The sequence below is a fragment of the Brassica rapa genome, chromosome A09, assembly GCF_000309985.2.
Source record: "Brassica rapa cultivar Chiifu-401-42 chromosome A09, CAAS_Brap_v3.01, whole genome shotgun sequence".
Taxonomy (NCBI): domain Eukaryota; kingdom Viridiplantae; phylum Streptophyta; class Magnoliopsida; order Brassicales; family Brassicaceae; genus Brassica; species Brassica rapa.
In genome coordinates this window covers 26,191,677-26,205,218 of record NC_024803.2, presented here as the reverse complement: position 1 = coordinate 26,205,218, position 13,542 = coordinate 26,191,677, and the positions used below count along the sequence as shown (strand labels likewise).

Sequence of the window (13,542 nt, the reverse complement as noted above, 5' to 3'; positions counted from 1 at the left end):
AAAATTAATTCATTTATTAATCCGCGGTTCACCCGCGGTCGATCCAGTGATCCAGCAACCCGGTAAGTCGTCCAGTTCAGTATCCGGGTCGGGTTTAAAAACATTGGTTTGGGGACAAACCATTAGACCATCTCCAATGGCTTACTCTATTTTTTACTCTAAAATAGAGTAACTCTATAATAGAGTTTAAATTTGCTCCAATGGTACTCTATTTTATAGTAGAAAATAGAGTGATGAACAAAAAAAAACAAATTATCTATATTTGGAGTAAACCTATTTTTCACTCTATTATAGAGTAAGAAATAGAATGCCATTGGAGCATTTTTCACTCTAAACTCTATTTTAGAGTGAAAAATAAAGTGGGGTTGGAGATGCTCTTAGAGAAAAAAGTACGTGTTAATGGAAACTCTTTAAATGGTTTGAATTTCTGTATTTAAAAAAAAGAGTAAATTAGCTAAATATACTAACAAAGTTGGGATATCATTGAATGGGGGGAAAATGGTAATGTTGGGGGGAAAAAAATTGGAGGGATATAGGGTATGGAATGTAAATAAGAAAAAAATGGTGTGTAGGGAGTACAATTTCTCTAAAAAAAAAGGCTTTATGATAGCGTATATACCAATCAATAACTAAGCTGTATGATTTTTATTATGGTTACATCCCCTGTTCGAAACTACGCTAGGCGCTAGTCGGGCGGTGACTCCGGGCCTAGCAAGTTACCAAAAAATCGGGGATTAAACGGGAATTAATCGGGACCTAGTTTTTAATACAATTTAATATATTTATAATATATTTATACGAATATATGTGATAGGTGAATGTCTTAGCATCGTAGGCCAGTGGTTTGGGACGTATATGATACTGTAACAGGTGTCGGGTTCGATTCACCAGCAATGAATCTTTCTCTCTTTTTTATCAAGGCGAGGCTAAAATTTTTTTTTAAGAAAACACATGTATTTGTCCCACATCGGTTAATAACAAGAAAGAGAAGTCTTGAAGTGCCTTATAAATACAAGTACCAAGCCACATTATCTCTCAGACGAATGGGCTTTTGTTTTAGAGCCCAATATTTGTCAAATGAGTTTTAATTTTTACGCGGTTATAATTGGTTTTAATCCGATTTTTAAGCGCTTAGTCGGGTGTTATTAGATTAACCGGGTTTCCGATTAATGCCGGCGACTTGGTTGAAATCGCGGCGGTTGGGTTCCGCCAAGCGCCTAGTCGGACGATTAATCGGCTAGGCGGCCGCGTTTTCGAACAGGGGTTACATCAAAGTTGGATGGTAATGGCATTTTATGTAATTAATCTAGTGAAAGAAGGACATTTTATTTACGGTTATGAGAAGGATTCTAAGAATGACACCTAAATAATGGCATTTTGGTTAATCACACATGAAGGTAAGGTTATTTAATAATAGTGCTCCTCAAATAATATAAAAAGGATAATTGGGTCAATGATAATTATCATTATTTTACTAAAACTTGTTAAAAGTTTTAATATTAGTATTTACTTCGTTTCAAACTTAGGTGATGATTGTTTTGCCAATTTATAGATTTTGGTTTTTAGTTTTTTTTTTTTGGTTTTAAATTTAATAAAATGAAAAATATGATTAGTATTAAAAAAAAAATCTATGTTTTTGTTTTTCTGTAATATTAGTTCATAGAAAAACATGAGATGTATTTTTTTAGTTTTAACTATATTTTATTTATTATTTTTCTTGTAATTAAAATTGATTAAAATAAAAATATTACATATTATAGAAATAATAGACAATATTATCACCCGACAAGATTAATATAAACAAAAATCTAATAATTTGATATGTAGATAAGATTATTATTGTGAGTTTGTGTTTGTTTTATAAAATGGTTGATGTGGTTTTATATATTGATGTAGTTAATAACCTGTTAAAAAAAAAGTAGTCGTGGGATGCATTAGAAACCCATAAAGAGGTCTGGTTTCCCTAAAAAATATGAAATCTATTTTACCAAAATCTTGATTAGATAAAAAATAGATTCTAGAAAAACAAAAACCAAAATCTAATCTAGAATCAGCAAACAATCAACCGTGTTTTAGATTTTCAATCAAAATAAATTTTGCTTTAGTTTTTCAGTTTGAAATTGGAATGAAATACTCACAGTTTAGGCTTATCTAAAATAGTCTAACATATCATTCCGGGTTGTTTAGCTTGATCTGACAGAATTGCAAGGAAATCATTCATCGAGATAGATTGGCTTTGAAAATTTTCAAAATCCAAATTAGAGTTACGGTTTACACTAACGTGTAGTGGAAAATTCTATGAAAAAAATGTTTACCGATGATTTTGTCTGAAATATGTATTTCACTACAAGAAAACACAAGATTAACGATGAAAATTAACGAGGAAAACTGGTCCTCGTAAATTTACGTTGACTTTACGAGAATCTTACAAGGAAATTTACAATCAACGTTAGTTCGTCGTAAAATAACGAGGAAACGATTTCCTCGTAAAAACCACGCAAGGTAACTTCGTTTTTACGAGGAAAAACTGTTTCCTCGTAAGCTCGACGTAAAAGTAGCATCTTCTTTACGAAGAAATAGTTTACGTTTACTTAACGAAGAATTTTCGAGTCCACCCACTTTGTAATTGTAACACGTTTTTTGTTTCGGCTACCTTACTAAATTCCACATAATCATGAGTAATGAAAATGGTGATGTTTCTGGTAATGACGAAAATGTCGATGTATCTGACTGATGTATTTGTGTTTTAATATGACTGATTTTCAGACTTAATCCATGTGATTTGATAGATTTAATCATGAAAATCTATTTATATAATTTAATTTTATGTAATGGGGTTTGAATTAGAAAGAAGAGATTGAGATTATTAGTTAAGGAATTGTGGTTTTAGAATTTGGGGTTTAGAATGGATAGAAGAGATTGAGGTTAAAGGGAGGATGGGGTTGGGGTTTGGGGTTTCGGATTTTAGGGATTTAAACGTAAACATAGTTATTTCCTCGTAAATTAACGAGGAACTTACGACGATTCTTAAAAATAAAGAACGCGGCACTCGTTAATTCCACGTAAGCAGAAATCGTCGTAAAGACCTCATAATAAAAAAACGCTGGCCTCGTTCATTCCTCGTAAAAATAAAAGCGGGCCTCGCTAATTCCTCGTAAATTAACGACGATGTAACGAGGAAACGAAACGGGAATAAATTGGTTTGCCGTGATCAAAGTTACACCTCGTGGACAAATCATCAGTGGAGAAGAACCACCATTGCAAGAAGAACAGATAGATGAAGTTGAGGTACCTGAACAACAAATTGATGACATCCTTCTCATTGATCCGCATAATCATGAGTACGAAGATATTACCGACGATGCCACGGACGAAGCTGTTGAAGACGAGTTTAATGAAAATGATGTTGTTTCTAGTAATGACGAGAATGTCGATGTATCTGATTGATGTATTTGTGTTTTAATATGATTGATTTTCAGATTTAATGCATGTGATTTTTATGGATTTAATCATGGAAATCTATTTATATAATTTAAATTTTGTAATGGGGTTTGAATTAGAAAGAAGAGATTGAGATTATTAGTTAAGGAATTGTGGTTTCAGAATTTGGGGTTTGGAATGGATAGAAGAGATTGAGGTTAAAGGGAGGATGGGGTTGGGGTTTGGAATATATGAAGTAGAAGATAAGGAAGATAAGGAAGAAGGGGTTTGGGGTTTCGGATTTTAGAGATTTAAACATAAACGTAGTTATTTCCTCGTAAATTAACGAGGAACTTACGACGATTCTTAAAAATAAAGAACGTGGCACTCGTTAATTCCACGTAAGCAGAAATCGTCGTAAAGACCTCGTAATAAAAAAACGCGGGCCTCGTTCATTCCTCGTAAAAATAAAAGCGGGCCTCGCTAATTCCTCGTAAATTAACGACGATGTTACGAGGAAACGAAACACGGGCCTCGCGAGTTCCTCGTAAATAAAAACACGGGCCTCACGAGTTCCTCGTAACTTTACGAGGAATTTACGACATTTCATAATTTCCTATATATACACGCGAGTTCTCACTTCCCATTTCGTCTCAACTTCCTCTCCCTTTTGTAGCTATGGTACGCTCTCTATTTCCTCTCTAATTTGATTAGTTTAGGTAGATTAGGTGGTTAGTGTAGGAAATTTAGATAGTTTTACGGATTTTATGTTAATTAGTGTTGATTAGGTGGTTAATGTAGAGAACTTAGTTAGATTTATAGAATTTGTTAATTATTGTTGATGTTAATTTTAGGCGAATCATCATCCGTCACACATGCCGACGCGGATGTAGAGAGGAGGAGTGAGGAATTCTACCGGGGATGAACGACCCTTAGTTTTTTTTTTTTTTCGTTGGTTGTATTATAAATTCAAAAATTATTTATGTATAAATTATTTTCGTATTTAATATTCTTTTTAAATTAGATTTTTATTAAATAATTAAATACATTGTTTTTTTTTAATCTGGAAAATATAAACTCAAAGTAAATTCGTAGCTAAATTACGACAACCTTACGTGGAAATTTTACGAGGAATTAACGAGTAAAATATTTACGTCAACACTACGAGGAAAGATTAACGAGTATTTGACGTGGAAACATTTACGTGTTATTTACGAGGAAATGTTTTCAAGGTATTTACGAGGAAATGTAGCGTCCTCCTTACGTGGAAGGGTTACGTGGTTTTTACGACGAATACTTTGCTTCGTCTTTACGAGGAAATGTTTTCTCGTTAGTTTACGACGAATTAGCGAGGAAATATGCGTTACGACGAACAAATAACGACGAAACGTGTTTCCTCGCTAGTTCCTCGTAAAACTGATTTTACGACGAACTTACTACGAATTTCGCCGTCGTTAATGTTGTGTTTTCTTGTAGTGTTTATTCTATTAAAACCGAAATACAAAATAATATTTATCTATTTTTAATTGATTTCTTACAGATTTGCATTTTTTATACCAATTTAACTATTTCATTTCTATAAATAATTCGATAGCATTTATCACAATTTGTTACATAAATAAATAAAACAGAAATTGTATCTTTTACATTATTTTTCACTTTTTTAACTATTTTATTAATTGTTTTTACCATAATAATTTGACAACAATTATTTTACATGTTAACCATATTGACATGTTTGAATTTGTGACAAGAATTCAAAACTCTTAAAAAAAAGTGTTTTTAATTTGTTTACAGAATCGGTTATGCATTGACATTCAGGTCTCGGTCGGGTACATATGTTTTTTCAGGTATTAGTTTATTGAGCTTTGGAATTAGGTTCCGCTCGGATATTACAAATTTGCGGATGGATTTAAAGTTAGGTCCTCAGGTTTGGTGGGTTCGGTTCTAATGTATAAAAACCTAAAAACATCTAAATAACCAATGAATCTGAAACGAATTTAGATATTTGTACTAAAATTAATCATATTACCTGATTCAGTTCGTGTATTTTCTATCAATACTAAAAATAAATCTAAAAATAACCATATAACCAAAGGTAACCATATTATCCTATTCGATTCAAATTTGATTTTGGTGTACAAAAACCTAAAAATATTCATATAACCAATATACAATTAATAACATGGTGACATGTCAAATATATAAAATAAAAACCAAATATTAATTTGTTAAAGGATTTTTGTGTAGGATTTTTGTGAATACCACAGAACGATGGATGAGGCTAGTGTTTCGTATTGATATGCAAGTAATAAGGTAGAAAGAGACGTTTTATTAGACCAAAGATCTAGAACTACAATAGATTGGTGTATAAACCCTAGTTCTAGCCGCCTAGCTCTAATCTCTAAGTCTCCAAGTGTCGATTCTTTGCTTTAGGGTTTAGGCTCTCCTTATATAGTTGTCTTGAGGTCGGCCTGAATCGGTTTGAGTAGGTTAAATTCTTCCATATTCGGAAATATGGAAGGTTTTCCTTATCGGAAGTTTTCTTTTTCCCGGAGGAAAGGGGTGGTCCGTGAGACCGGACCCGGAGTACTTCCTAGCGAGGACCAGAAGAATCTCCTAGCGGGGACCCAGAGGCTGGTGTCCTGCCTGGGGTCTGGAAGAATTCAAATACCTGAGTATTTTTCTCGAACACAATTTATAAAAGATAAAAACCAACTTACTCCCCTTTCTTTGGTTTCTGTCCTTCTCAATTTACTCCCCATACTTTGAGGACTTTAATATCTATCCAAGTACTTGGGGAACTTCATGGATTTTCCGTCGAGGTACACCCCGCATTGGCCCGCCCCGCTGCGGTCTCTCTCTCCGGCGGTTCTTTGCGGGTAAGCCCGCCGTGACCCGCGGTACTTAAACCTCTGCCCAAACCCGCCCCGCTTACTACATAGGACATTGCGGGCTGGCCCGCGGGTATGCAAAACATGATGTTTCATTGGGGTGAGCTTGAGAAGATGTTGTTGTTGTTGTTGTTGCACGGTGCAACTTGCTTCGGACGAGGAGATGGAGAGTTCCAGTGGAAGCTCGAGGAAGGAGAGAAGCTCCAGTGGTGGTGGAAAGAAGATGGAGAGAAGCTCTGATGGTGGTCTTAGTCGAGGAGAAGAAGAATCGGTTGGTGGTGCTGCTCCTCTGGTGCTCGTTGGTGGAGTCGTGCTGTAGAGAACCCTGATCGCCATTTTCGTCTCTTGACTCTTTTTTTTCAGGTGTAAAGACAGCAAATGAGGAAGTGGTCGCGGGTTATGTCGACCCCGCAAGACCCGCTGAGCCTAGACCGCAAAAGCCCAAACCCGCATGACACTTACCCGCGAGACCCGCTTTTAAATGGGCTTCGATTACCTTTACCCAAATCCGCCCCGCATGGGTCTTGTACGGGCCAGGCCCGCGGGCTGCGGTCAAAATGCCATCTCTACACGAGATTCTATATTCGTACTATCTTTCCCTCTGGTGAACAAAGCATGGTTTTATCATCTCCGATCCCGCGATGGCACTCCTTTAGTCGAGGAACCTTCGAGGGGTATCATGGGCAACTATGCCTTCGGGGATGGCTGGAAAAATCTATATGTATTCGTGAAGATCCAGGAGCATGTTGGTTATCCCACGTCCTGGCGTACTGTCGGTAAGTTCTTCCGTTTGTTCGAACCTTGTGTTTCACCGTTCCTTTCGGGTTTTATTTTTTATTGACGCTTGGTTCTTGCTATCAGATGTGTCTCGTCCAGTTTTCTTTGCTGGAGAAGCGGTAGCAAAGCTTATAATAGGAGTTCCTCGGCGATTTTGATGGGTGACTTTTCTGGTGAGCAAAGAGGCCTTGCTGAGGTAATCCTTTCCCTTTTAATTTTCACCCGATAGGACTTCGTTTTCTTACTTCATGCGTTGCTTTTTTCCAGGGAACATGGTGAGGCTCTCGGTGCCAGCTATCTATGATGAGTACCAGAAGGCTAAAACACGGAAGAAGCACCCTTTTTTATACTTCTCCGCCAAGATTGGCAAGGGCTGCTTCATTGGTTAACGGCTTATCTTCCACCTCGTCAACAGGTGTTGAGGCCGTATCTAATGATGACCCACTGGTGGGTGCTCACCGGAAGCTAATTGGCGAGGTGTTCTTTCTCCGTAGTCAGGTGCAAAACATGATGACTCGCCGGGATCTGTTGATTCAGCAGGTGAAGGCGTCGTCCAGATGGGAGCTCATGAAGCAATGGCTGGAGAAACAAGTGGGGCATTGGGATCCTGAAGAAGAGCATCGCCGACATCTGTTCCTGTCTGGGTCGCTACCCCGAGATTTGTTGTGGGGTCGTGATTTTTGGAGGAGCCTTCTTTCTGAATGATTCTTTTCTTCTTTTCTTTTTTTTTTTTGTTTCTGAAACTCTGGCTTTTGTTGAATCTTCTTGTTTTCGGATAATGGCTCGTTGTATTCCCCTTTGGTTTTTGGAATATCTGCTCTTCATAATTCTCTTTTTACGCACTCTTTCATATTGCTTTGCATGCTCTGATGGTAGTACTTCAAATTTTTAAAAGGATCTTCCCTGCATGTTTCTCGGTTGAGATGAGACTCGTAGTATATTATCGCTCCTTACCCTCTTCGTAGGTTAGATAATAGGATCCTGGAGATTATGCAGGGACCAGAAGATCGTCTAGGAACCTGGAGGTTATAGCTAGGACCTTAGAGATGGGCTCTGAACCCGGAGGTTTCGAGCTTTCTAGAATATGGACTCTTAGAGTCTGGAAATCGTTTTTGTAACCGGCGGTCGCGTAAGGACCCATAGGTCATCTGAAAATCCAGAGGTTTATCTAGACTACGAGATCATATTTTTGGGACCCGGAGGTCGTAGGGGAACCCGTAGGTTCTTTGTTAGATCTTGAGATCATAGTTGGAATCCGGAGGCAGTACCGGCTCTGGCCTAAAGCTGGGGAAGCAGCTGCTTTAAGCGCTAATCTAGACCAAATAGTAAAGGGCGCCACAATCTGTAAAATATGCATGTATTCCAGTGGTTGTACATCATTCTGTTGAGTGGTAGGTGCCGGGTTTGAGTAAGGATGAGCGCCAAAACATTTTTTGCTTTAGGCAGTAGTGTTTGTTGGCCCGGGCCTGTCCGGAGGTTCTTGAGATCGTGATTGGACCCTGAGGTCGTGTGAGAACTTAGGGTTTTCATATTACCCTGTTTTTTTTTTTGAAAAAAAAATCCATACTACCGTTCGAGATGATAAAGCAGAAGAAGAGTTAATCCCTTAGCAAAGTAGTTTATTCACCAAGTTCGTATTTATTTTTTTTCACAATTATGGTTCTCATTTAACTTCTTTTTTTTTTTTTTTGAAAAATCAGGTAAAGCTTGCTCAACAGGAGAGTTATAACATGTACCGTCATTGATCCCATTGCTTGGCACAGTTAGGGATGTGCTCAAGATATTTTTATTGTAACAGTAGAACTATAAAATAAATGTTAAGAATTAAATCGTCGAACTCTGATTATTATTGTGTGACAGTAGCAAACTCGTTAATATCGGTGTCTCCCAAAGGTTGCAACGATATTTCAACATGCCGTAAAAGTAAAGTGACTTTGTTCTCTAACTTAAATTGTAATGGTCTTTTTTTTTTGAGCAAGTTAAATTGTAGTGGTCATTTCTTCAAATTGGCAACTTAACGTGTGCCCAATTGCAAGTTTTCTCATTTTAAAACCATCCTAAAACATATTTATGTATGAATTATCCGATTTTAAATCCGTAACTGTAATTTGAAAATTAGAAAAAAAAATTATTTGGCAAAGGTCACATTTAAACAATAATCAGAAAATTTTAGTAAAATTCGAAAGTGATAAATTTCTTCTAAAGAAAATTAAAATATTTCTTTTCTTGTAAATCGAATAAAACTATGAAAATGTAAATTTAAAGTTTAGTGAGACAAGAACACAGAAGCCGTTCAATACTATGTAGTATGTATAATTCTCATAGTTAAAAAAATGAAGTAATTGTTTCAAAAGAAAAAAAAAACAATGAAGTAATGCAAACAAGACTTTCTCAAGAACAAAATTATCTATTCCGACTGATCTCAAACTCAGCTCCTATCGGCAAATGATCACTTGGGTGATGGTTATTTGGTAAGAAACCGACAACATCTGGAGATTCCGGTTCAGGTAGCTGGAGGATACTGACAGGTTTGATGAAGTCTGAAGGAGAGAAGAAGATGTAGTCAAGTGTGTTTGTGAAGCCAGGAGTGCAGTTTGTGAACTTAGGCTCTCCTCTTGTCACTTCATAGGCACTACACAGAGGCACTGGTGCTTCTACCTCTTCTTCTATGGCCTCTGCAGGTTTACCATTACCAGACACTAGGTAACTATACACCTGAAAAAAAACAAAACAATTTAGAAAATAGATTTAAAAGTGTAGAACTCAAGGTAAGGAACTGTATCAAACCTTGTCCCCAGGAATTGAATTGAAGTCACCAGATAGTAACAAGGAAGGTGTGCACTCGAATTCATTTGATATTAGTGTCCTGAACTGATCTAGTCGTGAAAGTAGATACTTGGCTTGTGCCAGCTTCACATCAGCTAGCTCCGGGTCCCTGGAGAGAAGCAAGACATGAAATGAGACAAGTGGAGTAAAAGTAGTCTTTAATGGGTGACAAGAGTGTTGTTACTTTTTACCAGTAAAGATGGGTGTTGGCCACGATGACGACGTGATGAAACGGCTTGTTGATCTTAAAAGCAGCCATTATTCCAACACAATCACGTTTTAGTCTGACTAGAGGATCATTAAGGTCACGGCTGTCTTTTCGAGAATCTAACAATAGATAAAGAAGTTGGTAAATGATGTTGAGAGAGATATAAAGAGACACCACAAAGAAAAGGACAAGTTCACCTTTCGCATGCTCATCACCTTTTGATTCATTGGAGGTCTCAGTCTCCTGTACACTGTCTGCCTTTACTGAGTCCAAAAGATCATTATATTCGATCCTTTCTTTGGCGACTAACTCTGCACTAAATCCAAAGAAAAGAGTGTTGTCTCAATCAGATTAAGGTTTTGGCATTAAGTTAAAAAACGTTGTTTGGTCACGCATAAATGTTTTATTAAAAAAAAAAAGAAGCATATACCAGCTAGGCTTGTAGAAGATTGCACAACCGTCACGCTTCCTCTGTCCGGTTCTCTGAATATAAATCCCAGAGTAGCCCAGAGAGTCCATGTTTTTCCTGTAAAAGCTATCGTACTCATCTACTTCCTGAGAAACATGTAACAGTATTAGTTAACTAACAAGTGGATACGCACATAATTTAAAGGGAACATGAATACACGTACTGGATTGGATTTAAACAAGGGAGAAGAATGAATTATGTCAAACTAGAAAAGGGTTTCTGAATTAAAAACCAAACAAGAAAAGAAGAAATGATTCAGAAGAACAAACCTGCAAACAAAAGAAGTCAGCCTCGAGCTTTTTCAGAACGCCCAGAATTGCATGTGAACGAGCTTTCCATCTAAGAAAGAAGAAGAGGAAAGTCACATTTACTGCGAATATGGCAACAATTTTAAGCTTTAACAAAGTTAATCAATTGCTAAATTCAGAAGTAAGTACATATATATATGTTAAAAGAACATCACTGTGAGCTAAATCATGAGTCCATGCCAATGCCAATGGCATTGATCACAACAACTCACATAAAGAAGTCTTCACTAGTAAAAGAGAAAAAGTAGAGAGTAATTACTTGAGGCAGGCAGGTGGAGAGTGCGGGAGAAGGGAGCTCTTCACATAAACCTAAGAGAAAGATGAAGCTCCAAGAGATTATTACTAGGAATAACACAAACAAACAAAAAAGAAACTGTCCTTATCTCTAAACCAAGCGTCAAACACACAACACAAGGACTCAGTTTGATCAACTTACAAATACAAAAAAGCTCATAAAATGCCAAGCTTAATTGAATTGAATACCTGAGCTAATATGTTATACGAAACGAGACGGAATCTGATACCTACAAACAAACACCATAACCATCTCAAATTGGCTTCAACCTAGACATGTTAAGAATCCACAACGTTCAATCTAGCAAACACACATACCATCAGATTTACTTATTGAATGCATATCATCAGCCTCTTCAACAGATTCGAATCTGCGAACTTTAGGTTCCACTGGAGGATTCGTACTCATTCTTCTTGACACAATCTTCCTGCAGACTCCACACCTGTCTTCTTCAAATCAAATTTTCGGATTGACATTTAATTAGGCTGTTTTAGTCGTCATCATTGCCTATCGAGAATGGAGAATAATAGGGAACAGACCTGGTGGTGGTCAAAGAAGGAAGAATCGGACGAGGAAAATGAAGCAAAGTAGTACTAGTCTTAAACATCTATCGATGGATCGAGCGGTGAGACTAATTAAAACCCTTTTGGGTTCGAGAGGGTTCAAAATAAAATATAACTAGAATTTAAGACGGATATTTTCATTTTATAAATGTATTCGACATTATTATAAATAATTTAAATATATAATTTTCGTTTTATATATTGAGTAACTCATAATATTATTGTTTATATTTTTATTTGGAATTATTAATATATAGTGATTTATTTAACACATTTTATTTTGTTATTAATTTTTATTATTTACTAATATATTTTTGAGTCAGATACAATAAAATAACAAAATCAAATGATCAAATAAATAACCTACTTTAAAATCTATTTTTTCTTTAATTTATAAATTTTCTGTAATATATTTTTAAAATTTATTTATCTATATTATAGAAAACAAATATGTTTAAGATAATTTATATTTACATGTTGTGTTTAAAAATATATACTTTAACATAAATTATTTTAGTACTTTACGGGTTTATAAGTAAAAATACTATTTTTTTTAAATAATATAGCCCTATTATTTTAATAAATTTTATATATAGTAGCATCTATCATATTATTTAAGTAAATTTTATTGATATATAATATTTTTGGATGTTATGATATTAAGTTTTCTTTTTATTTTTAATTAAGATCTTAAAATATTAGACTACTTTAGTTTTTACAACATATAAAGTTTGTTTCTTCGTGGTTTAATTTAAAAAGTTATTATTTATTATCTATGATTTAATCTTTTTAAAAATTTGAAATATTATCATTTTGAGTTTGTATATTTATTTTCAAAATTTATATTTTGTCAAGAAAACTTTAAAAATTACACTATTATTTTTGAGTTTGGAAGATTACATGAATTTTGAATTTGTTTTTGTTACTACAGTAATACATTATTTTTTAAAAAATATTTGAATTTTTGGTAACATTTTCTAAATTTTTCTCAACAGATTTTTTTATAAATAAATAAAATTCTAATTAAAATTTAATTTTTCATTGATATTTTAAATGAATTACAAAATTTCATAGTTTTCTAATAACCTATTTTGAAATAGTATATATACTAAAGGTTAATATATACTATTATATTTTTGTATACAAAATTTTTAAACAATATATTGTTGAGAGTTTCAAAAACAAAAGATAATATATAGTTTTAGATATAGAAGTTTAATGTTAATAAATTTATTTTTGTATAAAAATATTATATAATTTATGAATTTTAAGTCATTTTAATGATGAGTGATAATTTATTTAAACAAAAAAATTAGAATTTTTTTTTGTTAATTTACCTATTTAATATAATTTTATCATATTTAATTCAGATAGCACTTCTATTTTTATATAATACATAATATAATTATATAATTTGTAAAAAATAGTATATAATTTTATTTTCTTGTTTTATAATAAAATTTTAGTTAATATTGATTTATAATAATATTATATTACTAATTACGAAATTAATTAATATATTATTTTATTAAAATATTTAAAATTTTAAGTAAGAATTTGTTAGATTCTTTCTCAATAGATTTTGTTATAATTAAAAAAGATTCAAATTTATATGGGGAAATTTTACTTTTACACTTTGTTTGGTACCATTATTCAATTTTAGTATTTTACCACCAATCAAAGGACATTTTCATAAATACCACATTCATTAATGTGTAAAAGACTAGACTAACCTTACCTTATCCTCAACATATCTTCCTCTTTCTCGCTCGCCGAGATCCA

The 13,542-nt window shown here is 34.3% G+C and overlaps 1 protein-coding gene and 1 long non-coding RNA gene across 7 annotated transcripts; one reads left to right on the top strand and one right to left on the bottom strand.

The window, feature by feature from the left end:
- The first annotated feature begins 178 nt into the window (after positions 1–178).
- Positions 179–9,444, top strand: LOC117128111. Its single transcript, XR_004451289.1, has 2 exons — positions 179–7,287; positions 7,359–9,444. It is a non-coding gene; the product is annotated as an uncharacterized LOC117128111 (long non-coding RNA).
- Positions 9,330–11,918, bottom strand: LOC103840234 (glucose-repressible alcohol dehydrogenase transcriptional effector). Of its 6 annotated transcripts, none has more exons than XM_033279779.1 (10): positions 11,737–11,918; positions 11,515–11,639; positions 11,386–11,426; positions 11,162–11,211; positions 10,864–10,933; positions 10,556–10,680; positions 10,323–10,441; positions 10,109–10,244; positions 9,879–10,026; positions 9,330–9,806 (listed from the first exon to the last, which is right to left on the bottom strand). In XM_033279779.1, the coding sequence occupies exons 1-10, from the start codon at positions 11,802–11,804 to the stop codon at positions 9,495–9,497; spliced, it is 1,194 nt and encodes a 397-aa protein (XP_033135670.1). In that variant the 5' UTR covers positions 11,805–11,918; the 3' UTR covers positions 9,330–9,494. The 6 variants fall into 6 exon arrangements, with proteins under 6 accessions (XP_033135670.1, XP_033135671.1, XP_033135672.1 ...); XM_033279780.1 differs by having other exon boundaries at positions 10,341–10,441; XM_033279781.1 differs by having other exon boundaries at positions 11,515–11,646; positions 11,737–11,854.
- Positions 11,919–13,542: the final 1,624 nt, after the last annotated feature.

Coding starts and splice junctions, on each gene's coding strand:
- LOC103840234 (XM_033279779.1), bottom strand. CDS start 11,804: ATGTTTAAGACTAGTACTACTTTGCTTCATTTTCCTCGTCCGATTCTT. Junction 10,934..11,161: donor TCTCCACCTGCCTGCCTCAA/GTAATTACTCTC, acceptor CTTCTTTCTTAG/ATGGAAAGCTCGTTCACATG. Junction 9,807..9,878: donor ATTCAATTCCTGGGGACAAG/GTTTGATACAGT, acceptor GTTTTTTTTCAG/GTGTATAGTTACCTAGTGTC.